The sequence below is a fragment of the Malurus melanocephalus genome, unplaced genomic scaffold (genome assembly GCF_030028575.1).
Source record: "Malurus melanocephalus ecotype Western Australia unplaced genomic scaffold, MMel_1.1 scaffold_33, whole genome shotgun sequence".
Lineage (NCBI taxonomy): Eukaryota > Metazoa > Chordata > Aves > Passeriformes > Maluridae > Malurus > Malurus melanocephalus.
This window is the reverse complement of record NW_026623265.1, coordinates 1766919-1782583: the sequence shown is the minus strand read 5'-3', so window position 1 is coordinate 1782583 and position 15665 is coordinate 1766919. Positions and strand designations below refer to the sequence as shown.

The 15665-nt window shown below is 38.7% G+C and overlaps 1 protein-coding gene across 7 annotated transcripts in view; it reads left to right on the top strand.

Moving 5' to 3' along the window:
* The window catches only part of LOC130572353 (SAM and SH3 domain-containing protein 1-like), a 519165-nt gene that overhangs the window by 494215 nt on the left and 9285 nt on the right, over positions 1-15665 (top strand). For all 7 annotated transcript variants that reach the window (XM_057363993.1, XM_057363992.1, XM_057363995.1 and 4 more), the window contains 7 exons: positions 1215-1286; positions 3674-3817; positions 6087-6222; positions 7130-7299; positions 8407-8616; positions 9302-9452; positions 12011-12124. In XM_057363993.1, coding sequence (XP_057219976.1) covers positions 1215-1286; positions 3674-3817; positions 6087-6222; positions 7130-7299; positions 8407-8616; positions 9302-9452; positions 12011-12124 — 997 coding nt within the window. The remainder of the gene's footprint in view (positions 1-1214; positions 1287-3673; positions 3818-6086; positions 6223-7129; positions 7300-8406; positions 8617-9301; positions 9453-12010; positions 12125-15665) is intronic.

The following is a 15665-nucleotide window of genomic DNA, read 5'->3' as shown; positions in this document are numbered from 1 at the left end:
CCTAATGTGTRTGGGGCCTGGACAAAGCTGGCTTTGAGTTCCACTAGAGTTGTGGTAGGTACAAAAACTTTCATCCCAGGCATAAGCAGCAAGAAGCTAGAGAATAAAACCTTCTAAAAGCTATTAAYATGAATGCTTCTAAGTGGTGAACAGGGCAGGAAGAGTGTTTATTTTAAAAGAATGAACTCTTATAATTGTTTATTAAGTGTCACAGTTCATACAGCTTGATTCTTCATAATAAAGGAAGCAGGCTGGTAGTTCTCAGGGGGAGGGTCTTCACTGACTTACAGTCCTTTGTAGGTCTGAGCCGATACCTCATTGATTCTTAAATTGTCTTTGAAGTTACTCTGTAGGGTAGTTCAGGCCATAAGAACTTTTAGTTCACAAGTGTTGATCTTCTGCCTCCTGTTTGTCTCAGCTCTGATTCTGAAAAGAATACTTATAATAGACATCTGCTTGTCTTCAAAACCACACTCAGAGCCCAGCACTGAAGTTGTGTGAGTTAATTGTAACTGCCATACCTTAATTTCCCTGTTTTGCCCCATGAGACTTCTGGCAGGGCCAGTGACTTGAGTACTGTACTGCTGCTTGTTCATTGGTCAGGTTTCATTACCTCTTGGATTGCAAAGAAAAGGCTTGAAGTATCTAATCTGGAATCAGGGCTTGCTGAGTCTCTGGAGACACAATGCTTAAGGATAGCTGGGCTGGGTTTTCCCTCCTCTTACCAAGGGCTCACCCTATTAGGCTTCCAGTGATTCCTTGTATTTCAGTGGAAATGCAGCCTATGCAGCTATTCAGAAGGTAGGTTATTCAATGCTTCAAAAGGCTGGTGATTCTCTGTTTCAGTGATACTGTGGACTTACTTATGAAGGCAGATGGGAGTGAAGAGATGGAGTTGCCAGCACCTTGGAAAACTTGATGCATAAGATCAACAGTTTCCTCAGACCAAAATTWTTTTTTTCTTTTTAAAAAGAGGAGTAGGCAGTAGATGACTCAACAGCAGCAGACCTTAGGCCAAGGAGTTGTCTCTGGAAAAGAGAGACTCATACTGCTTTACAACAGATTTCTTGATTTATAATCTCTCATCCTTTTGTTTGTTTCTTTCTTTCCATTTTTGCAGACATTTGTGTTTTAACTGGTRTTCTCCAAATAGCAGATGGTCGGACTGAGCTAATCATGGTGATAAAATTGTATCTATCCTTGTTTTTTTGCAGAGAACCTGTAGCTTTGGAGGATTTGACTTGACAAATCGTTCYCTTCATGTTGGAAACAGTTCTGACCAAATGGTGAGTTTGAGAAGGTGCAGCCTTGAAATAGCATAAAATGAAATGCKCAGTAGAGTTATAATAGACTGAAGTGTAATTTAGGTCTGTAATAATAGCTTGGGGATCCAAGAAAACAGAGACTCTTTGTTAACCTCAAACTTCCTTAGCTTTGAGAATAACATACCCACCCATATCCATGTGTGTATAAGTATTTATATACAGTATGTGTAAAGAGGTAGGAACAAGTGATCAAAGSGCAGATCTGGGGGCACATCTGTGGGCTATTCTTACATCTGACTTCCTGAGATCATCGCCCAAGGCAAAACATATGCTTGCTATACTTTCTTGGTGAAAATATTTACTATTTGGAATGATGAGGCTAGCTTTCATTGGCTGAAGATCTGCAAATTATTTACATGGAAGTCATTATGTAAGATCATTATTTGTTTTCTCATTGTATCCAAGAACTCTGGAGTRGTCCAGGACCCCATTGTGGTGGGTGCTGCACAGTTGATCTCAGAGGATTCTTGTGTTTAAAAAAAAAACACATCTGCCCTGAGAATTAATTCCATTTTATGTTACTCATGTTGATCCCACTGCTACTGTTGGTCAGCCTGTCACCAAAAATAATGGCACAGAAATGAGCCCGAACATTATATCAAATGAAATTGAGAACATATTTTTTCCTTTTGCCCATATGTTTTTCTTTCCTGTTTCMGCATTGGATATGATAACTTTTCTGTCCACTTAAGTCTAAAATGTCAAACATTTTGAAAGCCAGCATTGTATTATTTATGTCAGCTGGGGTTTTTTTGCATGTTTTTTGTTGCCTTATTATTTTTTTAAATTATAAATTACCCCTAAATTTGCTAAATCTGTGGSTGATCATTTTACTCACCAATTTTTAACTCAGTAAAAAAGTTAACTCCTGAACTTACAGATTCATCTTTAAACATAGACACTTGTTTTGATCAGATTGATTTTAATATAAGAAAGTGTAAAGTCTAGCTTTCTCACTGGGAACATCAATAGTGCAAGAGATGAAGTGCACTAGAACAGCATATGTGGATCAAAGGGATTTTTTTCTTGAAAACAGAAGTCCTTCAAATAGAAGAATTTTTTCAAAAAATATTAAGCAAAAAGCTGTCCTTAATTTCTGGTAAAAGACCAAAATTACCAAAGAAGTTGTAATTATGAACAACTTGCAAGGGGAAACATAATGTCAGAAATAAAGTATCAGTTGAATTTCAGAGAAACTTTTCGTAAGAGTATTAGTGCAGTAGAAAGCATGCATCAATGTAGAAAAAAAAAAAAAAGAAAAGATAAATCTCTTATGTACAATATAATGTGCATTTAGTTTAGGGCTTGCTATCTTCATGTGGCTAAATTGAACCAAGTCAGAGACCAAACTCAGCAGTCAGTCTCTTTGGTCAGACAGAGTTTGGTCCTTTTTTGTGCTGTGATTTTTGGTGCGCGCCCTTGCCACTGGAGGGTCCTGGAGTAGCTCTAATAGAGCTGTATTGCTCAGTGGTTCCTGAAACAGAGTAGAACATAAGATGTCTTTAATGCTGTGCCTGGACAATCYGAATAAGGGCTGAATCACACAAGTAAGTTTGGAAAAATGTCAACTGATCCATGCTAAGTGTGTACTTGTGGCATAAGGAAGTGCTCAGTATCTTAAGCTGGTTTATAAAAGGTTAAATGCATTCAAAGCAGATGGGCTTTGTCATCCTCTATATATGGACCAGCTAATTTAGTTCGTCAGGACCCTGTTGAGTGTCTTAAAAAAAGCAGTGCAAGTTTAACCTGCCATGGTTGATGGATTTAGTAGGTTTTTTGTGGTGTTTAATTGTTGTTGGTTTTTTTTGTTGTTGTGTTTTATTTTTTTTTTACGGTCCACAGTAAAACCACAGAGGTTAAGAGAATGCCTGTCCGAAAATAAAAAAGTTAATTTGGGTTGCCAAATGTAGATATCCATATATATATCCATATATATATATACACACACATGGATATAGATTTGGCTAGTACCTCAGAGCTACCTTTATTCCTGGTAAACTCTTCACAGRATTGACCAACATGACCCACAACTTCTGTTCTGTGTTCTCACTGGAAGGCTTAGCCTGAAATCATGGGCCAGATGGAATACTTACTTGAAATTCAGAGGGATAAAGGCATYGTAACAGTCCCCAAAGCATCTACAACACAGCACTTTCACAAAAAGTTTACCAAAYAGGCCTTAAGAGTAAGCTACAGTGGTTTTCACGAGGTCTCAACAGTGAATTTGGAGCAGGCAACAGGACACTGGTGCCTCCTGTGTCTGCCTGGATACCTCTGCAGTAACTGCTGACTGAGGGGGAAAAAATGGCTCTTCTGTTATRAAGGCTTAACCCTGGTTTATTTTGCAGGGCAAAGAAGGAGACTTTGTTTATAAAGAAGTGATTAAATCACCCTCTGCCTCACGTATATCTCTGGGCAAAAAGGTGAAGTCTGTAAAAGAAACCATGAAGAAAAGGATGTCTAAAAAATACAGCAGCTCTCTGTCTGAGCAGGTATGTAAGGTCTGCCATGGAATCCACATAATAAGATAGAAGTGATAATCAGTATTGATTCCCATGCATCAAGGTATCTCTAAAGAAATTTCAAACAAGACTATATGGTGTGACTTATTCCTATGTTCTTATAAAACCCCTCACTGTGAAATGGCTTCTTATGGATGCCAGTACCATGGAAAATGCGTTTTCAGATTTTCATTTAAGTAGCTCATCAGAGGTCTGTTGTTGATGGCATTACACACCTTAGTCTCTATTTCCATTTCTTTTCTATCATCATTTAYTAAGGAAATCGGTCTGTGACACAGGGTCAGTAATATATTTATTTAATCTGCAATTTACACCCTAGTTTAAATTCCCAGCATAACTTCACATACACAGCTCTTCTCTCCTATTAAAGATCTTTTCTCCCTCATAGCTTGGCCTGTGCAGCAGCCCATTAAAACAGAGGCACAGTCTAGTCAGAAAGGGGCATCCCACAGAAGATTTTCCTATTATTCTTCAATTACAGATTTTTATAGCCTATTCTTAAAGGCAAACCTGAAGTACATTAGTTCTAAATTAGGCTTTGAATTTCAGCGGCCTAGAAACAATTGGTGTCTTTTTCCCTTTTGGTGTACTTTGGGTTCCTTGCTTTAGTGGAGTGTCAAAAATCTTCGGCATTTGTTTAAAACTGGTCTTGCCTCTTGGATTGTATAAGGAGTGGGTTCGAAAGCCTCTGGGAAGCAGAGCTCTTCCTGGTTAACACCGCCCCCAAGTGGGCTCGGACCGGCCGCTGGGTCATGGGGAATCCTTGCAGTCATGGAAAATTAGGAATGGAAAGGGAGTTTTGCTCTTAATGCAAGTAGTGCATGTAAAAGGAGCAGATTGTAACGTGTAGTAACAACCCCAAACTGGAGAATCCAGAGGCACCAAGAGAGGCACAAATGTGGCCAGTGTGATGCCATGCTTTGCAACATTAGAATCAGATTCCTGCAGAACTATTTATTAGCCATATTTATTTATAACCAGGGGCAGTGCTACACTTATGGTAATTTAATTTAAACTTACAATTAAAATATGCTAAGGTGTAACATGATTTAATATTGATGATAAGAAGATGCTTTGGTGTTTAACAGGCTTTATGGTGCCCCTATGCAAAGTCTGCCAAAATAAAAGGGATCCTTTAAGAAATTAATTTACAGTGATTTCGCAATACTTCTCTCTCTCTCTCTCTCTCTCTCTCTCTGTAAAACTGACTTGGCCTCTGAAGTTTTATGCTGGAATGAGATTTTCCTAACGATCCTGCAGTATGCAAATAATAGTGTTCATCTAAAAATTTTATGACCATGCATCTCCACCAAACACTCTTTTATGCAAGCTACAGATCTTTTGTTTCCAAACTTTATGGCACAATCATTTTTKAATAGAATAGAATATTTATTATATGTATTATATACATATATACATTTTTATAATTAATATATTATTATATAATATATTTTTTGATAATTCTATTTATAAATATATGGAGAGTAGAATATTTATAACTTTCAGGCATCAAAGTATGTTCCAGTATCTCTTCCTGCATGCATTAAAAAAACCAAAAGTTATGCTGGCCACAAGTATCTGCTGCTTTGTCCTAACTGTGCTTTGCAAAGGCTGACAAAATTTCAATTTAGGAAAGCCCTTTTGATTTTCTATAATGTTTGACTGAATGAGAAGAGAAATTGGCTCACCTCTTGCACATATAGCAAAATCTTTTTATACTTACGCATTTATGTTTATGAATATTTGTAGTATGCATAGGCTGCATTTTCTGGCTAATCCTTTTTTTTGTTCTTCTAGGTAAATGGGCAGTAGAATAAAAAATTTGCTGCAAAAAAATACATTGCTTCATGTCTCGCTTGCATTGTCTGATTTGTTTGTGTTCATCTTTGTACAAAATCCTGATTCAGAAACCTGATTTTGGCACTAGCTGTTTTGCAAGTACTGCTGGCAAAAACTACCATGCGTCATGAAAATCCTTAAATTGGGGGTTTTGTGTAATATTTTCTTCTGCTTACAATGCTAGCTTTTTCAGACTGGTCTGTTTGCTCCCATCACCACTATCATGCCTAATGAAGGTCGGTTTCTGCCACAGATAGGCTCTGCTGAATAAGTAGATACAAGTTTTCAACCTATCTGACTAATAGCAGGAAAACAGAATGTTTTTCCTTGGAGCTGAAGAAGCAGCTCCCATCAGTGCCTGTGTTCATTTACCAAACTGAAATGGTCCAATCCCTTTCAGGAGTCCAGCCCTGGGATCATGCCTGGTTCCCCGCAGTCACCACCACCAGACACTGACTCCCTGGACAAACCCAAGCTGAAAGCCGGTGGCTCAGTGGAGAGCCTGAGGAGTTCCTTAAGCGGRCAGAGCTCAATGAGTAAGTTCAGTTGTAATTGTGTTGCTCTGTTTCTGTGGCTTCGGGGAGCAGAGATCTCCACAGTAAGCAGAATCAGAGAAAGCCAAAGCAGAAGCAGTGGTTAAAAAGTAGGAAGGCTGATGGGTTTGTCATTAGGGGTTTGCAAAGAACTCCAAGCCCTTTGTTGCAGAGACTTTTTTTTTTTTTTTCATTCATACGGGGCCCTGAAGAACTGAAATCCTGCTTTCTGGCTTGGTCTGCTGGGTCCTGCAATTATAATATAAATATTCTAATATAAATGTAATGTAATAATGAACCTATTTACTACTAGTCAAGGATTGTAATTCTCACTCCAAGTGATAATTACAATCCTTGGCCAGTAGTAAACAGGCTCATCTTTACCCTGGGTTTCTCCGAGCACTCCAGATGGGTTTCCAATTTCCTGCCAGAGAAACCTTGAGGTTCAYTCATTAACTAGTACAAGGAGGAGTATTTAAAACTTCTCTGGTTAAGATCATCTCTGCACAAAACAGCCTAAGTGGAACAGAGTTGATGTGAACTTGCTACACTGTTCACCAAATTTCTGGAACTGAGAGAGATTCTGGAACCCCCTGCAGTTTCTCACACCACTGTGGGGTTTTTGTGAGCAAAACTTCCCAGAAAGCTGACATCTCCTGTGATGTACCATAGATGAGACACTAGAAAAACAGCTTTTTGGTTAAATATTGTGGCGGTGAATTCAGGAAAAGAGGAGAGCAGAGTAGATTTACTAACACTCCCATCCACATGTGTGTATAAGCAATAGAATTTAAGGACTTTTAACTTTGACTGCCATATTTTGTGGGAAGAAGACCCATTTTCTGTCTTGCCTCCGTTTTTGAAGCTTCTTCACAGAAAGACTTTTTTGTGAACTATGTCTCTCACACAGGTGGTCAGACAGTGAGCACAACRGATTCCTCAACCAGCAACAGGGAGAGTGTGAAATCAGAAGATGGTGATGATGAAGAACTTCCTTACAGAGGACCTTTCTGTGGAAGAGCCAGGGTTCACACTGATTTTACTCCAAGTCCTTATGATACAGATTCTCTGAAGCTCAAGGTACCAGCTACGTCTGTTTTTAAGGGGTCAAACATTTATTTTGCTAAAATTCTAAATTAAAGGCTTTTTGCAATAACTATAAAATTCTTAATCATTTGACGAATGTGTTTTTAAGCCTTTTGGACTGTCTTACATATTTAAGATTCCCTTACATAGCAATTATAGAATTATAGCAATATGTTATAGAGCAGAAGTGAGTACTAGTGTTTCTCTGCATCCAGGGAAAGACACTTGTGTCTTTAGTTTCTGGAAAATTAAAGATGTGCCATAAATTCATTTCCATTTTGCAAGGATTTTGCTTGAGAGATTGGAAATATACTTTGTCTGTCACAATGAAATAATCCTCAATGGAAAAAATTTCAAAACTCTTGGAAGAATCATTCATGCACCTGCACGCAGTGCCTCTTAAAGGCATTACAGTTAATGTAACTTATTTTGAGTAAATATCAAAATACTTTGCTAACTGAGTAATCACTCCCCCCCTTTAACTTTTCTGGATATCAGCTTTGATTATTTTTTTGTGCTGCATTCATTTCAAACTATCTGACTCCTAATTCATTACTTAAAATCCAAAGGGCAGCAAATTCCTATTAAAGCAAATGTATATAAGGTAATGTCTTTAGGCATGTAAAAACAGTTGTGTGTCCATTTCTTCATTATGGTCAGGAGCACATTAGGAAAAGCAACCTTGTTGCATGGTTCCTTCTGCATTGTCTCCCTTTGCTCAGGAGATCTGATGTGATGTTGTGCACATATACACTATGATTTTTATTTGCACCAGTTCCAGGTAGTTGCAAGCATAGAGACTTTTGTACCAAGCAGCACTGGTGCTCTACAAACATGTCAGTACGTGTGTGAATCTGGACAGTCAGGGTCTATCCCAGGTTCTTTTGTTGACTTGCTCTGTGGTCTAAGGCATGTCACCCAAGTCCCTTTTCTTACATYTGTAAAATAAGTATAATCAGACTTTTTTTTGCAAGAGCTATGGTTAACCTTTTGTAAAGTAAAGTGTGTTGTCCATCCCATGGACATAGAAATCCAAATGGTAGTGTTTGATTAAATATCCATCAGGAAGCTAAATGGCTTTCTTGCTTCTTTGGTCTGCAGAAAGGTGATATCATTGATATAATCAGCAAACCCCCCATGGGCACTTGGATGGGTCTGTTGAACAACAAAGTTGGCACCTTCAAATTTATCTATGTGGATGTATTGAATGAAGAGGAAGAGAAGCCGAAGCGGCCCACCAGGAGACGTCGAAAAAGCAGACCACCCCAGCCCAAGTCAGTTGAGGAACTCTTGGATCGCATCAATTTGAAGGTCCAAATTCTCTCTCTCTCTCTGCTTACCCTTCACTTGTACTTACAGGAAGGGGACCACACCTTTGGAGTTGTTTTGAAAGTTGCATGCTAGATTGATAATCGTGAGGATTGTGACACCACTTAGCAGAATCAGATTTTAGCTGCAGAGTGAAAACMGCTGCAGCCAGGCAGAACTGCTTGTCAGGCTGCAAGTTGTGTGCACTCTGAAACTGTAAATCGTTGCACAGTATGACCACAAGCTAACAYACTCCAGGGGCATGCAAAAAGTGTAAAATAACTATAGTTACCCTGTCTTTAAAGTGAATATTTTTTTCCATGTTTCCATTCAGAAGTGCTGGGGATAAACTGGGGTGGCTGTCATTCACACTTGGTACTTCACCCCTCATGCAGAGCCATGCCATGTTGTGCCTTCAGGTAGCACGGTACCCAGGCTATCTAATACAGTGCATTCCAAACACAGAAGTACATGCAGCATTCTAGTTCTAGCACAGCTACCTCCCTGAAATCAGAGCAGTGTTTATGCAAACCGTAATGCTAGAATTTAGCTGTTGTGCACTGGTTAGTATTTACTTAACTACTGCCTTTTTTTGCTTGTTGCAAAAATCTCTTTTAGGGTCTTTATTGACAAAATAAGTTGAATAAATATGTTGTCTTACAGCTCTTTCCTTTTTCCCTATGTGCAGGAGCACATGCCCACTTTTCTATTCAATGGTTATGAAGATTTGGATACCTTTAAACTTTTAGAAGAAGAAGATTTGGATGAACTGAACATYCGAGATCCTGAGCACAGAGCTGTTCTCCTCACAGCAGTGGAACTTCTTCAGGAATATGATAGTATGTGGGATGTTTGACGTTTTCTGTTTTACTAGATCTCTGCCAAGAACCTCATGAACCCCTTAAAGCAGAAAACTTGTTCCAGGATTTTGATCTCTTTTTTTTTTTTTTCCTAATATAGTTATTTCCAGGGCAATCCTGTGTAACATGTTAGGTTTTTGAGGAGAGACTTAAGACTTCCTTTTGTTCTGCTGGAATTAGTCAGTTCATGTAAGCCTTGCCACCCAACTTATTTAATTAATATCAAGTGTACAACACATAGTGTTTTAGAATACTGTTGTTCAAGAATAAATCCTAAGATAACTACTCAAAGTAAGAGGCTTAGATGTGGAGAAGAGGAAAAAGAAATTTCCAGACTAGAAGGAAGAAATTAAGATTATCAAGGTTAAAAAAAAAAAAAAATCAAAGCCCAGAGGGTTGTGGTGAAGTGTAATGTGAATTAATTTCATCTGCACATGTATATGGTTCTTGGTCTGTTGCAGGATTGTAAAGGTAGCTTCAGGTTGTGTGTATGAGAGCACAGCAGTTTTCAAAGGGGGCAAATATATCAGTCAAGTGCAAAGAGTGAAAAACAATGACCCACCTATGTAAGGTAGAGCAGTGTAGTTTCGCTCACTGAACATATCTTGGGCAAGTGTTTGCAAAGACAAAGAAAAGTGGAGTAAACCATGGCACTCAAATGAAATGGTGTCTGCTGCATAGGAGTAAGCAGAGCCCARTTGCAGCAGCTTGAGACAGTACTGAATTTGCCCTTCATCCCCCAGAGTCAGCTGAACGTTAATATCCACTGAGCAGAATCAGTAAAATGGATTGTTTCAGAGCTTTCTCAGCTGCCTCTGTGCAGATTCCTGTTATAGCTTAAACTGCCATAGCAGCAATTTAAACAGCTGTTGCTAAGTGGGCAATCCTTAGTTCAATTATAGCAATATGTGTGGTTAGTACCTTTAGACAATGCTGTGTGGCCTGAGTGCCCCTGATATGTAGCTTTCTTTTTCACTTCCCAAAAGTCATCCTCTCATTCTTTGCCCTTCTCTAGCTCCCATAAAGCTGAAGTTTCAGAATTAGTTTCTTTTCACTTAGAATAGCTTTTTGTCACCTAAGATGAGCTTTTCTTCATTATTTACAGACCTATTTCGAAAGCTAAACCTTCCTGAAGTATTAATTTTTTTCAGGACACTTCAATTTTGCTTTGAATACTTCAAGATTTGGTGGTTGGAAAGTACAAATTCTGGCTCCAAGTCAGGGGGATGAGGAGAAAGAGAAGTGGGGATCAGCAGCTGGAACCTGGGACGGGCAACAGCCCATAGTTCTACCCCATAATTACCTGTCATGGGCTAAGAGTAGGAATTGGACTAGCTATTTCTGACATTTTATTGCCAGCGAAACAAAAAACAYAGCATAAACAGTATTCTTATTTTCTGTATCTGCAGCTCCAGATTTAGCTTCTTTACAAAATATGATTTCTGACAAAACATTCTGAGTGAATTCCTGGAATCCAGTGTATGCAAGCTGGATGGAGCACACTTGAGAGCTGCCTTTTTGCATACACCAAGGAAGGAAGGACTTGGCACCATTAGTCTCCATCATGTCCCTACATCCTTTGTTAGGGGACAGTATCTAATGTGCCAGACTCACTCCAGATCCTAATGTGCCAGACTCACTCTAGATCCTTCCTCCGAGTCTTCTGGAAGATAGTTCAGTGTTAGGATTTTATTCTTTTTCACTTGTTTTGGTTCTTTTCAGTGCTCTTCCCTTCTGTTTTGGGTGCTGGAGGTTTTTTTTAAGTCTTAGAAGGAACTTTGACACAATAATTTTGAATAAATTTCTATGGTGGTAAGTTGCAGAACGTGGCCCCAAGGCAGCTGAGGCCCACAGGAATTCCTTTCTGCTTTCATTCCATGCTGCTCCCTCACACTCTTGCTGAGRCTGTTATTAATTGTTTATCAAACAGGATGAATGTTTCCAACATTTGTGATGGCTTTTCCTAATGCTCACTCTTCTCTGATAAACAATRCAACAGGGAAGATCATAGAATCATTTAGGTTTGTACAGACCTTTAGGTTCACCAGGTTCAACCAAGTTCACAACTAAACCATGTTGCCAAGTGYCACATCTACACCTCTTTTAAATACYCCCAGTGATGGTGACTCAACCACTGCCCTGGGCAACCTGTTCCAGTGCCTATTCACCTTTTCAGTGAAGAAATTTTTCTTGGTTCACAAGCTAAACCTCCCCTGGCACAACTTGAGGCAATTTTCCTCAGTCCCATTGTTTGTTATTTGGCAGAAGAGGCTGACCCCCACCTGGCTACAACAATGCAATTGTAGAAGGTGTTAAGGCCTCCCCTGGGCCTCCTTTTCTCCAGGCTGAACACCCCCAGCTCCCTCGACTGTTCCTCGTAACAYTTGTGCTCCAGAGCCTTCACCAGCTGTGTTGCCCTTCTGGGGACACACAAGATAATGATGTTTGAAATTAAAGGTTGAGAAGTTCAGCTGCATTTTCTATGTGCCTGTTTTTCACTGTATCCTCTAGGTAACATCCTCTCTCACATCCTTTAGGTAACAGCGACCAGTCAGGATCTCAGGAGAAACTTCTCATTGAAGGCCAAGGCCTAACTGGATGCTCTCCTCGGGATTCTGGCTGCTACGAAAGCAGTGAAAACCTGGAGAATGGTAATGGTGACAACAACAAGCCTTACAGTTATTCAGGTTTTTTTTTTAATCAGCAGATAACTTCATATATTTTTGCTCCTGTTCCTAGCTAACACAAGCTAATTCATCTTTGACTTTGTCCTTTGTTCTGACTACCTGTTCCCCTCTTGACTTGAGCCATTGGTTTCCGTTGCTACTGTTTCTGATTTATTTATTTGAATCTGTAGGAAACAGAACACATTTCAGAAGTAGTCTTTCTTTTGGGATCCTAAAGCAACAGTCTTTCTCACTGCCATTCCCCTGTCTTCTCCACTTCCAATCATATTCTCATGCCACTGTGCCTCATRAGGCATGCACTGCTTGCACACTGACATCCCAAGTCTAAGGCGCCACCAATGGAGAAGTCTCTGAATTCTACTGAGATTAGGTGGATTTCTTTTGAACCCATATGAAAACTGTTAAGAAAAAATGTTCTTTGTTTTAGGCCATATTTTTCTGTTTGCTTTGGGTTGCATGTTACATTGTCATCTGATCAGAGCCCAGCCACAGAGATTTAGGACTTTTAAGTGTAWGAGCACTAGAAAGTTAAGTTAATTGAAAAGTTGGAAAGTAAATAAATATGAAAAAAATGCTAATGATACCAGTTTGTGTTGCCTTATCCTGCATCAGTGAAAGGTGATGCACTGAAAAATTACCAAGGCGGATGATGATAATAGAGATTGCTGTCTATGATCTGAAGAAACATGTTATTGTGCTGATTGAGCATGCTTTACTGGAGGGATGGTCTAAACTTGTCATTAGGGAGGAAATATTGGAAGAGCTGAAATTGGCATTTTCACTAGAAGCATTTGAGCCATGTCTTGGCCTCAGGCTGCCAGTATTCATGGCTAACATTCACCATAAATAGGAAACTAAAACAAGAATAAATAGATTCTGTACACCCCTTATAGTGGCTATTTTTCCAATCTAAAATAAGAGCTAAAGATCCCTTTCTTAGTACGTGCGTTTTCTGTTAGTCTGACACTGGAAAATAACGATTTATTGAAGAAAATTGCAATTTGCTTTGAAGCTGAATACCTGAAATTGACAGTATACTAAATTCCTGAAAGTAGGGAGGCTTTTTTCTTGAATATGAATCTACATCCACTAGGCATGCTGGAATAGAATCATAGCTAAATATATGGCATAAGTGACAATTTTCTTTTATCTCTAAGTACAATCATAATGATAGCTGTAGCACTGAAGTTAAAGTGCTTCCTGTACATTTTCTTTATTTTAACAATATAATAAAACCTTTAGAAAGCAATTGGCATTGCCTCTCTCTGCTTGCATACTTACATTTAAACTAATATTTCTGTCTGAKTTTTCCAGAATGTGAAATGCTGATGACTTTTATATTGTTTTTTTATGTATGACTTGCTGCATTTCTGCCTCGTTTCTGCTCACAAATGCATTTAGTGCTTGTTTTGAAAACCATTATGAAAAGAACATTTGATTCATTCAGAGATTTTGTCAAGGCTCTTTAATATGAAATGTGCTCCACCTTCTTTGCAMAGTTCATGGTCCATAGTTTTTTCAAAATACATTCTGTTCTCATTTACGATAGTCATTTATCTGGTATAAAAATCATAATGTGCAGATCAGCACTTCATAAAGGGGAAGTGCATTCTAAGAAAAAAAACAGTCTTCAGATTTTCTGGGGAGTGGTTATACCTAGTATTTTGATGACTAGTATAGTTTGGGGCTAATATTGGGCCTTTTGGCATCAGCTCAGGATTTCAGAGCTGCTCTTACATTTTGTCTAGAAAATGGCTTGCCACATACTGTAGTGGAGTATTTTTGTAAGTACTTTTCTGGGTCCCACTGCAGAAATATTTGGATAATCTCTTAGGTATCCAAAGTAATCTCTTAGGTATCCATTTATAGCAGCATTGTGTTTTATTTCAATTCACAGAGAGCAAGGAGCATGCAGTCTGTGAGCTATCCAGTGTTAGACAGGAAAAGCCTCAGAACAGGAAGTAACCATCCATGATCGGACAATTAGTCCATATAGAAACAGGGCAGAGAGASCAAGCTGTCCCTTAGACTTGTAACAGTGGTGCAGTTACTTAGCTTGTTTTTCATGTAAGCGTTGGCAGTCTGAGGTKCATTTGGAAACCATATCAGAAATCTGGTTCTCACAGGACTGGCCAAAAGCAGCTAGCTACAGAATGGTATAGGAACAGAGCAGGCATATTTGATGTTTCCCAAGACACCCTGGGGGAATTAATCATTTAAGGACTTCAAAATTTGGTGCTGTTGTCTGGTATTCATCAATTTTCCTGAAACTTTTTGTGAATGTCCTCGATCTTCCTTAGAACCTCCATACTTAGCAGTGTCTGTTTGTGGACCGTCATGCTCCTTCCCAATCTCTTTTCTAGTCTGAGAAGGTCTGTTCATTATTCACCAGAGGTCATTCATATCCCTCTTCTTGCCTGGCTTCTTTGAACCTTGTTATGTTGTGCAGCTTTTTCCAGGGGATGTGAAGAGATAAGTATTGCACCTGCAATGTGCAGACTTGAATGAGCTGACAAACGAGGCTTTAATCAGGTTGAAATAAGGGTGTTCTCTGATTTGTTCAGAAACTGAAGCCCAGATTCCCATAGTACAGGCAGGCGTCCTAAGCACTCAAGCATTCAGTCCTGATTAGTTAGAAAAGGAAGCAATAGAACAGGTGGCCACTTTGCCTAATGTAGTATACATTTCTACTCGTTTGTAATCAGCAGAAAAGCAATGAGGCCAGTATTGTCTAAGGTGCCATCACCTTTGTTGTGTCAACAGAGTAGTTTGAAATGCACCCAAAATATAGCCACAGAAACCAATGCCAAAATGAAGTTAATAAAATCTGGGATTTGGGCACTGCATTCTGTGTCTCGTTTTACAAACATAAATTTCTGAGGACTCATCTTCCATATGGAAAAAAAATTCTACGAGAAACACTAAAAAGTTTGTGCTGTAGCTCTGGTACATCTAGAAAGATTCCCCAAGATAGTCTCCTTTCTTCTGAGGCAGATGATGACAAGGAATTGAAAAGTTCCTTCCCTGTATGGCAATAACAAGAATATCATGAGGTACATATATTATGTATATTTAAAAATCTGTTTTCAGGAAACATTGCCTTCCTTTTTTAATGTCTCAGAAGCATAATGAAATTATACCTGACAGTCAGGAGAAGGGAAGGAATAGATGAAAARAGACAAATTAATCATAACTGCACTTCTAATATTGCTCTTGACTTAAATCACATTAAAAGTAATTACGTTCTCAGCTACTGTCCGTTGTACAAGGCAATAGAATTGAACCCAGCAGTATTGTTTAAACTATTTTGAAACAGAGAGCTTAAAGATTGCAGGTTTTGTTATTTGTTATAGACAAAATATTTTGAACTTCCTCCCATTCTCACCTTATTTGTATATGTATGCCCAACACAGCTGGAATGAACTAAAGATTTGATTTTACTTTCACAAAATTTTTCTTTTCTTTATTTTTTTTCCTTGTCCTGCTTTTTATTTTTTTTTTTTTT